Genomic DNA, 18,082 nt, shown 5'->3' with positions numbered 1-18,082 from the left:
CACCATTGACTTGCGATAGCTTAGCCACTCCGAAGCCCCGAAACCAACAAATAACTGACAAACTGCATGGAATTCGTTAAAATCAACCCCACCAACGAATTAAACCCCAGCTAACTTGAAGATTAAGCCTAATGTAAAAAATTATGAACTTCAGGTTGGGGTTTAGGGTTAACAGCATAGTTGACTGCACAGTAATCAACAACACACGAATGGATTGTGCAATAAAGACAAAGGTGGCGGCAGGCGCGACTGCGTGTGCACAACCCGGAAGTACGCTGTACACACACGTGGTCAATTTGGCCACAAAACGTGGCGGCAACTTAGCACTTTACACTCAATCGGACTTACAACGCATCCTAAAGATGCTAAACGAACACGTCACCTCACTGCATAAATGTGCAAGGGTTCTGAAAATGAATATGATGTAAACAATGCTCATCGACTTTGGGCAATGACTATCCACCGATGCAGCAGCAAAGCTACGAAATGGCCGTGGATGTAGCGGCTCCAACCTATCGCTGGAACACTCCAGAATAAAGGAAAAATACGTTCATTCATAGACCTCCCCAGATTAACATTCTCTCGCACATCTCAACAGGTGGCTGCACTCAGCTCGAATGTGCTCCCACGTTCCTCACGCCTTTCTCAGTCCCAAAGCACTTAACACGTGTGACTCGACACCAAAACAGGAAGTAACTATGAGCGGTTACCGTGAAAACAAACGCGCAGTAGTTACCATTCTAACATTTTCTTTTCAAAATGCTCCTCGTACATGACTACAATATTCTTCATTCTACACACATTATGAGGCAGTAACAAAATAGTAATCCAGAGACACTAAGAAAACTAACTTTAATCAGATTACTGGTTTGGAAAAATGAACGTGTTAGATTGCTCCTTACTGAAAGAAAGTAATCACATTACAATAATGCATTTTTGAGGAACGCGGTAGTGACAACACTGTCCATCAGTGCAGCATGAATGGCCTTTTCAAGATCATACCACAGCATTCCGAATGATACTTCAAGTCTGGACTTTGAATAAGCTACTCCAGACCCTGAAAACCTTCGTATCTAGAGTTCATGTCCCTGCCGACGACATGTTGCATCTACAAAAATCAATGAGCCTGTCCTCGAGCAAACCAAATAAATCTTCGTCTCTTCTGTCCATAAAACCTTGCCCCTGAATTTTTTAGGCTCTTCGCTGTCCTTTTCGGATATTGTAGCCTAGGCTTCATTCTGTTGGTGCTTGAAGTGCTCATAAATTCTTCTGAAAGCAGTAAATTATAACAAATTCACTCACAAGGTTGTTGCTGAGATTCCAACCAAGGGCGTAAGTTTGCATAGGGACGGTAGGAACATTACACTAGCAACTTTCAGTATGCTTAAATTGTCCCCACCAACTTTTAAAGCAACCTTATTTGCATTATATACAAGGGTGAAAGTGGTTAGAATTTCTTGCCGGAATTCCCTTACATAAATGAGCCCTTTTTTTTCTTCTTTTTTTGGGATTAAACCTCATAAAACCACCGAAATGCAAAAACTGCTTTTGGCACAGTTATAAATATAACACACAATGAAACACAACAGTTTTCACAAACAAAGTGGTTAGCACGTCCTCACAGTTCTGAGCTCAAGGGTTCAATCCCGGGCTTTGGCCTTCCTGTGTGGAGTTTGCATGTTCTCCCCGTGCCTGCGTGTTTTTTACCCGGTACTCCAGTTTCCCCCCACATCGCAAAAACATGCATGGTAGGATGATCGAACACTCTAAATTGTCCCTAGGTATGAGTGTGTGCACGAATAGTTGTTAGTCTCCTTGTGCCCTGCGATTGGTTGGCAACCGATTCAGGGTTAACCCTGCCTACTGTCCATAGTTAGCTGGGACTGACTCCAGCACACCGTGACCATCATGAGGATAAGCGGCTCGGAAAATGAATGAATGAATGAAAGATTTCACATGCATTTGGCTACTGCATTACACTGAAACAAGACATAAATGAGAAACTAATGTCCATTCAAAATTGTATTTTTTCACTGATTTACAAAATTCCTTTTAAAACCATCTAATTTTTGTTTTACCTCATTTCCTCAAGTCTAAATGCAAAATCTCAATTTTAACTATTCAAGAATATAGGATGTACATTAAAACTGAAGATACATTGACTTTTTTTATAAAATAATAAAGATATGAGTAATATGAACAAAAAATAAGTACAAATCACTCACATAATGCATAAATAAAATGGAATAAATTTAGAAGATAAAGCAAACATGGACTTTTTTTTAATTATAAGGAAATAAATAAGTAGCCTTACATAAATGAACAAAAATAAGTCCAAAGTGAACATTAACATGGAAGATGATCTGAACCTCCCAGATAAAATAAAATAAATAAACCTTATTAACTCTTTCCTTTCTCTAAAAGATCTGATCAATTTTCCGTCATCTTGCGCTTTTAATTCCACAAGCTTGTTTTTTCCCTTTATTTGTTGTTTAAAAAACACGTGCATTTGAACAAATCAGAGCTAACTGTCCATGCTGATCACATGTTAGTATGTCAGCCAATTGAATGGACAGCAGATTCCAGTTTTGTTTTTTGTTTTTTTTGCTGCCTGCATGTGCTCAGCCACGCGACTTGTCAGATACAGAGACGCTGGGAAGAACAACGTAGAATAAATAAATGAATAATAAATATCGGTGGAAACAGATTACACTACACAAGCACTTTATTAGTCTTGTTGTTAACACTTGTGTACGTAAATCTATCATACGTAGATTATTCTTTTTGGAGATGCGTGTGTGGGAGTGTGGCACGTTTTTTTTTAAACATGGAGTTTTGACAGTTGCCGTCATGTTTTCGGGATCAAAGTACCATATGCCAGATCGGTGTTCCGGCTCCGAAACTCATGCCGGTACTAAGTTCCGGCCTACTTTAACCCCTGATTATATACAGTATATAGGTAATTTCGATTGTCTTCTCATATGTTGTAAGGATAGAATTGACCCTCCCATTATGAAGTGATTTATTTTCCTGATGTTCAGACTTAGATGTACTTCTTCTCACTTGCTGAATGTGATGTGTACATTGATCATTTAGCCTATCAATTAATTAGGTTCATATTCGGAAGAAATGTAGCCCTGACCCCAATCTGTTTGGTCTTATAAATGTCTCGTCCCCAGCAAAAAGTGTTCATGCAAGTTATGCTGTTGTCCCTACCAATGTTGAGACCAAACCTACGCCCTTGGTTCCAACCATTGTTTTTTGTTTTTTCAACCGTCTCTCAAAATATCAGTTTCAGTTTTATTTGACATAGTGGGTTATATATTTACTTGATCAGGACATTCTAAATGGTTGTTTTTACAGCTTCACACATGATTGTTTTTGACTTATGGATCACTCTCTGGTGTTCATGCTAATTACCCTGGTAAGTAGTTGATGTACAGTAGTCAATATCCACCACAACAGGGACTGTATAGGCGTTATACGTATTCTTTGTATACTTTTATTTATACCTTGGAAATTGTTTTTATTTGTATTTTTACCCCCACCCCCTTTCTTTTTTCCCTTGATTCCTTGTATGCTTTTACCCCTTCTTATGCTGCTGGAATTTTAATTATTACTGAGGGAGCCTTCCCAAAGGATCAATGAAGTTTTTTCTAATATAATCTAATGTTCCCAGCCAAACCTGAAATCTGAAATGGAGTGTACACATTCAGTGCTTTGTATTGTTTAAATAATCAGTGTAACAGGACACACAATACTTTTGCATCAATGAAAAATATTGTTTCCATTAAAAGGTACTTAAGTATCAGATTCAGTTAAAAGTACAATAGATGTATCTAGATATAAAAGTTGAAGAGTTGGTCTAATTATACATATGCATTCAGTCACTGTTAAACCAGAAATAATGGAACTGAACTCACTCTTCCTTGATATTGTTCAATGTCTTAAAGGCAAGAAATAAAAAGAGATTAATAAATGGAGCTGAGCAGTGATTAGTCCCCACAGATAAAAAGTACTTGCAGATGAGTCAATGTGGTTAACTGTTGTAAATTTCCCCTCTACAAAAAAATGCATTTTTAACCCATTTTGATTATGTAAAATATGTGTTTGACTTAGATAAATTCAAGACCTTTTTCTAGTGCAGTTTATTATCAATGTTATCGAAAGCTTTTATTTTTAATGTAACAGTCCATCTTTGACAGCAAAATGTCTTCATAAAAAAAAAAAAAATGGAATTAACACTCAATAAAAGTATGGAAATGAAGAGATACTTTTATTAAGGGCAAGCTAATACAGCAATGCTTTTTTTCTTGATTCCTGTTTAACTAATATTGCAAGGCTGTGCATAAGGTGCTGTCATCTTCTTGAAAATAGACTAAAGCAAAGAGGACAAACAGGTGGGGGACTGCACGCAATTTTAAGTGAGGCTAATGGAATCTGCTAATATGTATATTTATTTAGACTGCTGTGTCCTCTTCCGACCCAGTCTACCTCTTTACATGCCTCTCAGATCCCTGGAGACTGAGTCACCGGTCGCTTTCAATAATGCAGCTCATCTAAGAGCTCAATAAGCTGCCCTTCATCATGATGACAAGTGGAGTCAAGAAAATAGACAGCAAGCCTCGGGCACTGTAACATGTGGACTACAGCAAGCAAGTTACTTAGGGGACAAGTATTCTTATGAGGGGCTGCCAAGGACATAACTCAGGATTACCTCTTACAATACTGAAATTATGTCATACACTAGTAATACATTTTTTTTTTTGCAACATTGAGAGTGAAGGCGGAGTCATGCTTCCGCATCAGACCTGCGCCGTCAAGGAAGACCCGATTTACGACCCTGCGCCATAGCCTCTCTTGCTGTTTCTCAATTTTCCGACTTCGCGTCATGTCAACGTGACGTAGTGGAAATTGACTGTGATTGGTCCGCTCAGACTGTTGTTTCTGGTTCAGCGCGAAATCACCGCCGTTGTCCAACATGATTTTTCTACTCACTCAAAAATGGACTAAGCCGACGAGAGTATCAACAGAAGCAAGTACGACAACTTCTTCAATGTCTCATCAAGACGTTATGAAGATTGCCAAATGGCAAGCAATTCGTGGGAGGAGATTGCTGAAGGTCAGCCAGCGATTGAATAAACAAAAATGGAAGAACCACCGAGACAAGTATATGTGTGGTCAGAATCGAATGGCCACACGAAGCGGTGACCCAGTCAGCCGAAAACTGCCAGCTTTTTATCATTTTATGTCGTCTTTTTGGTTGGTGCACTTCATCATTTATTTTGTACATATGTTTGCTGTGAGTATGTGACTTATTTACGCGTCACACTTCATGTATATGAAGAATAAAGCACAAGTTTGGTATCAAAAGAGTTGTTTTTTAAGGTTTAATTTTCAACAACAGACAGTTCACACACGATACATCATCACTGATTGAGAGTGCCTCGGTGCTTTTATGATAACGTTAACATCAAGGCTTCTAACGCAGTTTGGGAAGTTCCATGGTCGCCAGAAATCTGCTATGGCTTCCTACTGGCTAGTTGTAGGACATGGCAAACAAATCGGGCTGGAGGGCTTTGCAGACCTAGGACAAAACGTTGGACGCAGTGCTCGATGCCAGTTTGAAGCTAACCGCCACAGCTTTCTGGTTTCCACCTGAGGCTAGAACTCTCTATGCTGCATCAAAAGTCGGACAGACAACTTCGAAACAGTCTTCTGCGTCGCCTGCACCTCAACATTTGTATGATCAACATTTATTCAATGTTGATGAGCTGAAGATCCACATTAAAGCATTCCATCTTGCATTATTTGTTTGATTTTTTTTCTCAGTTAAACGAGACATTAGGAAGTGAACAAGCATTCCCCAAAACTGTACAAACATAATGCCACACCACTGTATTGGCTTGGCAGTGAATTACAGAGCAACGCGTTCCCTCACCGCAGAACTATCGAATGCTCATTGACGCAGTAGTCACTTCAACGTCATTGCAATGCAGGAGCATAACTCAGGCTTAACTCAGCAGCCTGTTGCGAGGATCTCACTCGTGTACAGTGAAGATAATTAGTATTTGAACACCCTGCGATTTTGCAGGTTCTTCCACTTAGAAATGATGGGCAGGTTTGAAATTTTTATGGTAGGTGCTTGTCCACTGTGTGAGAAAATCTAGAGTACATAAAATCCAGAAATCTCAGTCTATGATATTTTTTTAACAATTTATTTGTTTTATACTGCTGCAACTAAATATTTGAACACCTGTCTATTCGCTAGAATTGTGAGCCTCAAAGACCTATTAGTCGCCTTTAAAAAGTCAAACGAACAAGTGGAATGGAGATGGACTTTTAGAGTCTGACTTTTGACCTGTTTGAGGCAGTTAGCTGCATGTAAACACCTTCCCGCTTTATACAATTAGGAAGACTCCAATTCCTAACATGGTCAAGACCAAGAGTTGTCAAAAGACACCAGAGACAGAATTGTAGACCTCGACAAGGCTGGACAGAGTTACGGGGCAATTGCCAAGCAACTTGGTGAAATAAAATCCATCGATGAAACAATTATTACACAATGGAAGAAGCCAAACATGACTGTCAATCTCCCTCGGACTGGGACTCCATGCAGTATCTACCTGGTTGGGTCTTTATGACCCTAAGAATGGTGAAAAATCAGACAAGAACTACATAGTAGGAACTGGTCAGTGACCTGAAAGGAGCTGGGACCACCATTTCCAAGGTTACCGTTGGTAATACACTAAGACGTCATGGTTTAAAATAATGCATGGCACGGAAAGTTCCCCTGCTTAAACCAGCACATGTCCAGGCCTGCTTTAACTTTGCCAATGACCATTGGGATGATCCAAAGGAGTCATGGGAGAAAGTCATGTGGTCATATGAGATCCACTGATTAATTCCACTGAAAGTGTTTGGAGGAAGAAGAATGATGAGTAGCATCCCAAGAACCCCATCCCTACTGTGAAGCATAGGGATGGTAGCATCATTCTCTGGGGGTGTTTTTCTGCATATGGAACTAGACAACTGCACTGTATTAAGGAGAGGATGACCAGGGCCTTGTACTGTGAGATTTTGGGGAATAACCTCCTTCCCTCAGTTAGAGCATTGAAAATTGGTCATGACTGGGTCTTCCAACATGACAATGGCCCAAAGCGGACCACCAGAATAACCAAGGAGTGGCTTCGTAAAAAGCATATCAAGGTTCTGGAGGGGCCCAGCCAGTCTCCAGACCTAAACCCAAAATAAAATCGTTGGAGGAAGCTCAAACTCTGTGTTTCACAGTGACAGCCCAGAAATCTGATTGATTTGGAGAAGATCTGTGTGGAGCAGTGGTGCAGAATCCCTGCTGCTGTCTGTGCAAACATGGTGAAAAGTTACAGGAAACGTTTGACCTCTGCAATTGTAATCAAAGGCTACTCTACCAAATATTGACATTGATTATATCAGATGTTCAAATGCTTATTTTAGCAGGATAATACAAATAAATTGTTTTAAAAATCATACACTGTGATTCCTGTATTTTTTTTTAGATTGTCTCTCACAGTGGACAAGCACCTACCATACAAATTTCAAACCCGCCCATCATTTGTAAGTGGAAGAACTTGCAAAATCGCACTGTGTTCAAATCCTTCTTTTCCTCACTGTATGTAAGTAGGGAGAAAAACATTTGTATGTATGAGAACATTTCATTAGTTTGTAATATGTATTAAAGCTAATTCCTAATTATGTCCTTGACAGCCACTCATATATTCTATTCCTTGCCTAGTCTTTGCATTTATTGTATAATTAGGCTCAACTGTTGGCTGATGGATCACAGACTTGCTATAGTCAAAAGCTGCTGTCTATACTGTATACCCGAAACAAAAAATTACTGTGGTGAAAAGAGCCACCAGGGAGAATTGTGAGGTGGCAGCGCAAAAAGAAATTTTAGAATTTTTGCAATTATCGATGAACAGATATTAACAATGCTTAAAGTGTTCACATTTTGACAACTAAAGAATATAGAAAACAAATCTGGTAACCAGTGGCAGTGGTTTTTCTGCACAGAATTCGGTATGTACACTGTGTATTTGTCGGTGAATATGTTGTCACTGTCTCAGCTAGTGTGACTTAGGCTACAAGTGGCTGAGCAAGTCTGGCAGAGCTCAGTAGAAATGATCTGAGACTGTGAGACTCTGGGATTTAGTGCACTGTTGAAAATGTTTAAGTTGCTTTGAAAAGAAATTATAAAATATTTTGTAATGAACATGCAAGTTATTCCTCACATTCCGCCTTTTCCTTGCGATTTGTTTCGCTGCATTAATTTGAACAGGTCAGTTTTTATGTATCTAATGAAACACTCATCAGCAGAGCAATTTGAATTTGAAACCATTGCATTCATGTTTCCTGAAAAAAAATGAGAGAGAATGACAGTCAACCATATTTAACTTAGCTGCTTATGCCTTGCTTGTCAGTATCTTCTAATTTAAATGTTATCAATCAAGTATGAAATAATATGAAATTTCTTGATTAGTCCTGATCCGTTTGATATCTGAAGTCAAATTGTTGGATGGAATTCTGATACTGTTGGACACTTGTTTAGGTTTTAGAAATATACTGCACAGTATATGAATCCATGACAAATATTGTTAACCAGATTAATCACAATTTTGTAGTGGAAGATTATTTGCAGTCTTAATGCTGTGGTCAGAAAATGATAAATCAATTGTATTTTGAATTATCCAAATCAAAACCAGATTTGTCATTGATGATGAGTTTCAACCTTCTTACACACCAACTTACTTGTTGGATCGGTGATGATTGATTTGAACTTTAAATGGTGTATTGAAGGACCATAAGAGTTTTTTTTCTTTTTTAAATCCAAACAGTGCTCCCAGACTGACAAGCCCAGTTTGGTTCTCAGCCTCTTTTAATGAATACACTACAACTCGCCAAGGATCACCATGACTTTTTCACCTGGGCAGGAAAAAATTCAGCAGCTTGGCTTCGCAGCAATAAACACTGGAGAGTGAACATTCAGGCTTGCAAGGAGTCAAGCCTGAAGGCATGTTTTGTTTGCAGCCCACCTGTTTGCATAAGTTTCTCTCATTACTATGTTATTTTGTGTGTTAGCGTGGGGGGGTGTTAAACAGATTGGTTTCCAACAAAGCAAATAAAATGCAAATCTTTATAACAGTATTAAGGCAGGACAAGTTAATGAATTAACTCATAGTTAACTTGCTAATTATTTAATGTAGTTACTTATTTTGATTACGCATCATCACAGCCAAAGTTAAGGCTTTCGTCTGCAGAGCTAGTATAGATATGGTAAATCAAGTTACACTTGTATAGTGCCATTCCACAGTCAAGGCACTCAAAGCGCTTTGACACTACAATCCTAATTTACATACTGATGATGCAGCATCAGGAGAAATGTGGGGTTCAGTATCTTACAGAAGGATACTTATGCCTTCCCCATACAAATACACAACAGTCTGTCATGATTTTGCCGCGTGTCTTGGAATGGACGAGTTGTCATACTACAAGACCAGAATCTGCCTGGTCATCGCTTAGTACCGCAAATAGCATCTGCGGTTGTCGGGAGTTGGGAGTAGCTGTCAATCAGTAATGGCCACGGAGGCACTTTATATCATATGGTGACTGTCGTCTGCTCTCGGATGAAGGCATTCGTGATATAAACAAGATGGGTAAAACAGTTTCAATGTTTATTTTGTCTGGCGGAACGCAACTGTGTGGTCCGCAGGCAACATGCAGGTGTCCCACGCTGTTACAATATTGGTCAATATATATCAACAAATAGTAGGAACATGTAGGACATGTTACACAATGCAGCATGACGAGTAGAGATTCTGACTCGCCAAGCATCCTGCGACCTGGTCGTCAGGCGTCCGAGACAGTTGGCGTAATTAGATTAGAACATGCACACCTCCCTAAGGTGTGCCAGGTCTCAGGAGAGAGAAGCAAAGGCCCTAACAGGACCTCCCTACCTCTACGGGCGTCCGGGATGGGCACGGTGTGAATCTATCATAGCAAAGCAAAATTGAAGATGAGGTATTGTTCATGTCTCATTTACATCTCTGAGTGAATCAGCAATAATCGAGACCAGAGTGGTTTTCTCAGTTTTCTCAAATTTGTCTCATGAGAAGTAAGTCTCACAATGAGCATTACATGAGAATAAGCCTGAACGATATATCGTTTAAACATCGCCATCGCGATGTGTGCGTGTGCGATAGTCCCATCGCAAGGATGTGCCATAGTTTTTTTTTTTTTTTTTTAATCCACATACGCCTTGCTTTCTGCTCTGCGCACAGCCTCACACCCTCCCTCTCCCAGCTCTTTGAACCTCACAGTCAGTGTAGCACTTGCTTATTCAAGTTAACGATGCTGGTTGTCTTTGATCTTGCCAAAGAAGCGGACATCACAGCGCAGCAAGTGTCAATCATCGTTTAAGTTGTTCAACAGTTTCTGCAAGGAAGCCGCTTGAATGAATGTGAATGAGAATTTCTACATGTCACTCCAAGACTCACAGCTAAGGTAGATAAACAGAAGTATTTAATAAAGCCAAGCATTTTTCTACCGCAGTACTTTATTCTTGTTATTCTTATTTTTAAAAATTATACTTTGGGGAAAAAGTGAGAGAAAAACATGTCTTATATGTATCTCTTTCCAATGCTAAATCTGAATAAATACTTTGAGCACACACACAAAAAATAAAAATTTTGGGGGCGGGGTACGCAACTTTGCGGTTTTTCACTTATCGCAACGGGTTCTGGTCCACATTAACCGTGAAAAACGAGGGATCACTGTACACTCTGGTCATGGTGAGTCATCCAAAGTTTTTCCAAACAGCTATTCAAGTCATCTAGTGAAAATTTCTTTTAAAAAAAAAATAATAATAATAATATCGCAATATAATATCGCAAACCCCCAAAAAATCGCAGCAAAAGTTTTTTCCAATATCATTCAGGCCTACATGAGAAGGTCTTGAGAATTGTTCTACTGGCACGATTTTTCAATAGTCTCACAGCTGTCTCCTTTCAGGTCTCACCAAGAGACAACTATGAGATCTTGTGTTGATCTCAAATGCATCTCGATCTCCTTACTTGGACTCACGATCTCAGTCATTGAAAGATATGGATAAGCTACTGTATTTATTTCCTAAAATTGCCTGAAAGCTTGCCAAGCAACCATATATTGTGTTTGTTATAAACATTTCTCAATTTGATCACCTTCCAGTCTGCAATTGCTCATTTTGGGTTCTCAAGATTCTTTATTTGTAAGAAAGAGTAGTGTCTGCTCTGACATGTCAAATCACATCTTAATTCATCTCGTGCCAAAATCCGAGAAAATAATATCATCGGTCAAATAGAAAAATAACATCTGGTTCAATGTAAAAATTAGAGATGTGACCGAAAATTTCGCGCCGAAAACTATCGGCCGCTACAAATGCATTATCGGTTTTTGGTTTTGAAGACCGAAATTTTACCACAAAATAGTGTGAAGAACCTTAGTCCTCTTGTTTGATGATGTATTCAAAACACAGCGAGAAGCAACACGCCTGCTGACATTGTCTCGCTAAAAATAGTGGCTCACAGGCAATATGTCTGCGATTTGGAAGTGTTTTTGAAGTATCAAAGAAATATGTAATTGTTAAATGAAGCAAAATAAGAAAAATTTGCTTCATCGCTGCTACACGTTCTTTCTGGAGTTGCTTTTCATTGATGCGCCGCATCACATTGAGTACAGTGTGGCTTTGTGGTAGGGAAGTCATTCCCCAACCCGGAGGTTGTGAGTTCAATTCTCTGTCCTGATGAATTCATCCAAGTATCCTTGAGCAAGACATTGAACACCATGTTGCTGCGTCACCAGTAGGGAGATGAGGATTGAGTGCCTCAAAGGTGCTATACAAGTATACTCCATTTTTAAATTATGAGAATTTATCTTCTCAAATATTGCTCAAATCTGGTTTTCTCAAATCAATCTCCTTTGTCTCAATGATGTCTTTGTTCATTTTGACTCATCACTTGCTCCTAAGGGTACCCTTAGGAGCACAAACCCAGAAACAAATAAGCCGAGAATGAGATAAATTTGAGATGATCAAATTCGTCCCACGAGACGAGATTAAGCAACAGATGAGTAGCAAATTTTTCCTATGGGCTGTTAAGCGTCAGGGAACAGGGGGGAACCCAGCGCGGACATACAATGGCACAAAGGCTGTGATTTCTAAACGTGTTTTTTCGAACGAGATTAATGAAGGCAGTTATTCGAACGAGATGAATGAAGGCAGATGACACTCATGGGAAATACCAGGTCTGGGTCTTGACGTGAGCGTTTCGTTCCTGGCACAAGAAAAAAGGTTGATGAGTCGGAGATCAAGACAGCAAATTCATAAGGAAGGCAAGAAGCAACTTACGGTGAAACCACACAAGTCGATCGGGTGACGAAGTGGTGCGCCCACTGGCTTTTAAAGGTGGCTGATGGAAATTGCATTAACCTTTGGCCGCCCCACCCGTCTGACGTCCAACCAGCAATTAGATTAAAACTTGCACATCTTTCCAAGGTGTACCAGGTCTCAGGAAGGAGGGGCAGAGGCCCTAATAGTATGTCACACTCCACAAGGTGTCAAGACCAACCCCCCCGTCAAAATGTAAGCCACGACACTGTCCGTCAGACTAGAATTGGCCTGAAATCATGTAGTCCGAGTCAGGCATTAGACGAGGTCACCAAGGTAGGGAATCGAACCCACGACCTCTGGTTGGGGAATGACAACTCTAACACTGAGGTATGCTGCCTAATTTGATCAGTTGGTATACGGCCCTAAAAATCTATAGAAGGGTCGGAACTAGGGTTGTTCCAATCATGTTTTTTTGCTCCCGATCTGATCCCAATCGTTTTACTTTGAGTATCTGCCGATCCCGATATTTCCCGATCCGATTGCTTTTTTATTTTTTGCTCCCGATTCAATTCCAATCATTCCCGATAATTTTTCCCGATCATATACATTTTGGCAATGCATTAAGAAAAAAAATGAATAAAACTTATATACATATACAATATATACATTCAACATACAGTACATAAGTACTGTATTTGTTTATTATGACAATAAATCCTCAAGATGGCATTTACATTATTAACATTCTTTGTGATTCTCTGTGAGAGGGATCCACAGATAGAAAGACTTGTAATTCTTAAAGGATAATGTGACTTTGTACATTGTGACTAAATATTGCCATCTAGTGCAGAGGTTGCGCTAGACTTTTTCGTTGTCTGTCATTTTGACTGACAGGGTCATAAAAATTCGGTCATAATCTATTTTTACCCGTCACTTACATTTTTAAAATGATGATAATGACATTGTGGTGACCCTTTGTTTGGCATAATTCACCTTCCGTACTTGTGTGTCCATTTGGCCGAGCGCGTTACCGGCTACGACAGTCACGTGACAGAGACACTTAAGAGCCGCGCGCGGTCCCATCACTATCCACTCGCTCGAAATGTCGAAATGCTCTCCTGTGAAATGCCTGTTTAAAAATGTTCCCGTTGTTACTTCTTGCGTTCGCTTATAAGTGCCCATTTAAAAAGGAAAAGCGATGGATGACACACAGAGCGTATTATTAACAAATGTTAAAGTTGTATAATCATATAGCGAGAATAAGGAACGTCACTGACAAGCGCAGGCCCCCTCGAGTGAATAGTGAGGGGTCTAGGATAGTGCGCCTACAGCTAACAAGACTCTTAACATTGCATACCGCTTCAACATATTCAATAGTATTTAGTTTTCATTCATTTTAAATTAATATTCTGTCCGAACAAGCTTAACAGAGAATCCACACCGTGCCATCACACATGAAGCAGATGAATATGTAACTTTTTCTCCGCAGGACAAAAACAGCGGACTGTGGCCCCAGTAGTTAGGTAGCCTACCATATGTAGCATATGGAACAATGAAATTAACAGTTAACCTGCTGTGGCCTGAACGTAGTCTCACACTTTCCTCCTGGTGTGCATGGACTTGAATTGCGTGCCCGCTTGTGCAGTCCCTGTTTTTTCACCTCTTTTATCAATACCATCGTCGTTTTGGGGCTTTTTGAAGAAACTTCGGACACTCAGTTGCCTTGACATTTTTCAGAGTAAGGCCAACGACGTCATGCATCAAGAGAGACAATAGCTAATTAATATGCTCACTCGCCACCCTGTGGTCTGGGGTGTGAATTGCAACCGGTCAAAATGACGGAAGGACTTCAGTTTTTTCCGTCACCGTTTTAAAAAATCAGTCAACGACGGAAAATATTCGGTTAACGCGACCCCTGATCTAGTGGATTTTTATGAGCTTTCAGCAATGATACTGCAGCCATTTAACTTCTGCCCAAATGCATGATGGGAAGTGCAACCATGACTGTGCGTAATGGTACCAATTGATATATCTTCTTAGGGTTTTAAGAAAAAGATCAACTACTACCTTCTTCCCCACATTGCTTCCCACAATATTTCTAATCGTTGAGAGAGGGATTGTAAGGCTTTAGCCAATTAAAAAAAGGCTTCAAAGGCCGCCAAACTTCTCTCTACTCATTTTACGTTGCCATTTAGTTCTATGTATACGTAATACGGTGCCATTATAGATTAAACGCGACAATGCGTGAGTGGGTAGTGCAGCGTATTCGTTAATTGCGTTAAATATTTTAATGTTATTACCGCTGTTGACGCGATAAATTTGACAGCCCTAATTTAAGCCAAAACTAGAGACTCTGGATGAATGTAAGACATTTTGTCTGTAACGTTAAATACAATTAGAAAACGATTTAATTAAAAAAAAAAAAATATATATATATATATATATATATATATATATATATATATATATATATATATATATACATACATACAGTATATATTAAAAAAGGCATGTCCGATATTTTTTTGCCGATTCCTATACTTTGAAAATGACGTGACCGGATGCGATCGATCGGGACATCTGTAGTCGGAACCTAAAGATAATGAATTCCATCAGTGGGACATTTTTTGGCCTACAAAAACAGTATTTTTGCAACAGTAATACACTACATGGTAAGTAAAGATGCACTTCCCTGCCAAGAGTCTTACCTCCAACAAAAAAGACTGCTCATCATGACATTTCTGTGAGCCATGATCCCATAAAAAACTGCAACACAGCAGTCTCTCATGTCATGCTGTGCAGATGTCAGGAGCTGTATGTGGTCAATTTCACTGTCCCTTCAGGTAACACTGGCCTGTATGGGGGATGGTAATATAAGTCTGTTAGAATCTAACCTGATGTGGATGTTGCTATTGCATCCTCTAACCCGGCTTCAGGCAACTTCTCTCCAAATGTAATGCAACAGTCAAGGTCGGCTATGCGACTATGTGGTCATATTGTGTGGTTAAAAAAAAAAAAAAAAAAGTCAGCAATGGCCATATCTACTAAGCAGCATCGAATGTGAACTACATAAAACGGATGCACTGAAGTCATCAAGTATCAAAACTTGTGAACACTTTGCTAATGTTTTTTTTTTTTTTTTTAAATTGTGTCTAGTGTCAATACACTGGAAGACTGTGAAATCCTCCTGAGCCCTGAGGTTATGTATGGCCCTCCTGGTCTGGACCTATCCTGCCCAGTGGCCATGACTGTGGCTCACTGTGCTGAGGTGGACTCGGAGAATTGGAACATCCAGCTCAAGAGGAGAACCCAGGGCAGTAAATGGGAGGTAAGAGCTGTAAACACACACTCGTTTAGTAGTTGAATCAACTATGACACTCCGAGATATTTGCTTGGCCCAGGAATTACATTTTGCTCCCTATCTCGATTGTCTTTTCTCTTCTTACATTCTTTATTTTGCAAAGAAATGAAAGTCCATTGTCAGATCAAAATGTTTCAATAATTGAATTGAAAACAGTGTTATTGTTTGGCAAATTTTGATTTTTATTTGATCTCTAAAATAAAGGTCTGTGAGAAAGTATCTACAATTTTAATCATTATCTTTTATTGTCTGCTTCTAGATTTCCGCTTTCTGTATTGTGTTTAATATGCATGGCATATACTAGCTACGGTATATCCAGACAACACATGGGTTTCAGTTTTATTACTACTGCATGTCCTTGTCCCTGCATCGCCAACCAAGAACCAAGGAAATTATGCTGAAAAGGAATAAAACCAAATAAAGCAACAGCTGCTGATGTTTTCACACCGCTCACCATAATGATATCTGTTCGGCTTTATTTCAGACAATGAAGTCCATCTGTTTTTGCAGCCCATACAACTATGGTAAATAACTCAAGCAGCTGTATGCATATTTAAAAGTTTTTTTTAAAACATATACAGCGAACGCCAACATGGAATTGACTAAAACAGTTTATTTTAAAATTCTGCAAATGATGTTGCTTTTCATGCAAAGTCCACATACTGTATTTCTTAGCTCAGTGAAGGCTTGAGAAGCAGTTATTTTGGGCATGGGTGTCTTTAAATGAACAGTCAAAGGCAAAATCCCCAAAGTTATAGAAGTACAATAGCTCAGCTATTGACCAAAGGGGATGAAAATATTGGTCTTCACGACACACAATTTTGAAAACCTTCACAACAGTAAATCCCCCCACAGCCTTAATAAAGGAAGCCTGTCTAAGTGTCGATCCATCTGTGTTTCTGTCCAGCCTTTCACCTGTATTTTCATAAGCAACAAACATGTACAGGATTAAACTGAAACCTCACTTTTTCAACCCTCAATCAATACCTTTAGTAGAATTTTTAAATTTCCACGCATTCCATTTCAGGATGATGGTCACCTCAATTTGTCTATAGACCCTACTCACCAACGTCACAGAATGACGTGTCACTGTATCCGGCTGCCATATTGTCCGTCATTGTTTATCCGTATTCTCAATGGTTTCAATTTGTCGTGCAATTTATAGTGCAATTCATGGAAGCCCCCGGTGCTTTCAGACGCTGTAAACTCATTGGATGCGTTGCATAAATGGCGTTATGTGGAAAAGCTTCAGTCTATCCATTCGCCAGATACATATTTGATGCCTGAATCGATATTTTTCGACCCGGTCTTCGCCCTCTCTGCCTGACATCTGCTACCCTGATATCTACAACTATCTTGTCCACACAAAATCAGCCTATTCTCACGAAAGTTTGAAAAACTTTAAGAGCAGCACTCTAAGCAACATTACCCCGTGTGACCCTTTACTTCCAATTTTCTAAAATGGCGACAATCAATTAAAAAAAAAAAAGTTGACTGTGATGGCCGACGCTTCAAGGATAGGTGGATATTGGACTATTTCTTCAATAAAACACGCAACAACTGTGTCTGCCTCATTTGCAAAGAGACAGTCGCTGTTTTCAAAGAGTTCGATGTGACGCGATAATGATATTACCGAACAAGACACGCTGACATGTACGACAACATTACAGGGAAGATACGCAGCGAGAAATTATAGCAACTTGAAGCTAGTTTAATTTCACAGCAGCAGTATTTCGCAAGAGCCCGAGTGTCGAAAGAGAACGCCACAAAGACGAGACCGTTGAAATTATGAATTAAAAAAAATAATAAAGCAAATGTGACACACAGAAGGGCTTGCTAAAATTTGTTGAAATATATTGTTCTATGTAAATCAGCCAAGGTAGCCCCCCGCATTTTTACCACACCAAATCTGGCCCCCTTTGCAAAAGGTTTGGACACACCAGTTTAACTGATGATCCGTAGACGAGGCCAGCTTCTTTCACTTGGTACCAGCTAAATATTATTCAAAATGTAATGATGGTGGAAGAAATAAGCATCTTGAATTTGAAACTGTATGTTGTCGGCGATTAGCCTCGCAATGATCTTTATTGTGGTTGTCAGCCCAAAACCCTTTAAATATATATTAAATGCATCTTACCAGATATAAAATCACTACTACATAATCTTTGGTAATCGTTTGGAGCCCAGTTTTCTCGTCGAATTGCAGCAATCCATCTCGCTCTCCTCTCCGGGTCTCTCGGAATACGGTAGAACTTCAAGTCTCTCTGTCTATCTTCTCTGTTATTGCAACCAACCGCCACACACGCCTTCACCATTTT

At 39.5% G+C, this 18,082-nt stretch overlaps 1 protein-coding gene across 2 annotated transcripts in view; it reads left to right on the top strand.

The window, feature by feature from the left end:
- Positions 1 to 18,082, top strand: part of unc5db (unc-5 netrin receptor Db) — a 330,197-nt gene that overhangs the window by 244,775 nt on the left and 67,340 nt on the right. For both annotated transcript variants that reach the window (XM_057831103.1, XM_057831101.1), the window contains one exon: positions 15,560 to 15,731. In XM_057831103.1, the coding sequence (XP_057687086.1) occupies positions 15,560 to 15,731 (172 nt within the window). The remainder of the gene's footprint in view (positions 1 to 15,559; positions 15,732 to 18,082) is intronic.

The sequence above is a fragment of the Corythoichthys intestinalis genome, chromosome 3 (genome assembly GCF_030265065.1).
Source record: "Corythoichthys intestinalis isolate RoL2023-P3 chromosome 3, ASM3026506v1, whole genome shotgun sequence".
NCBI classification, from domain to species: domain Eukaryota; kingdom Metazoa; phylum Chordata; class Actinopteri; order Syngnathiformes; family Syngnathidae; genus Corythoichthys; species Corythoichthys intestinalis.
Note: the sequence above shows the minus strand (reverse complement) of the source record. Positions and strands in the feature narration are given on the sequence as shown.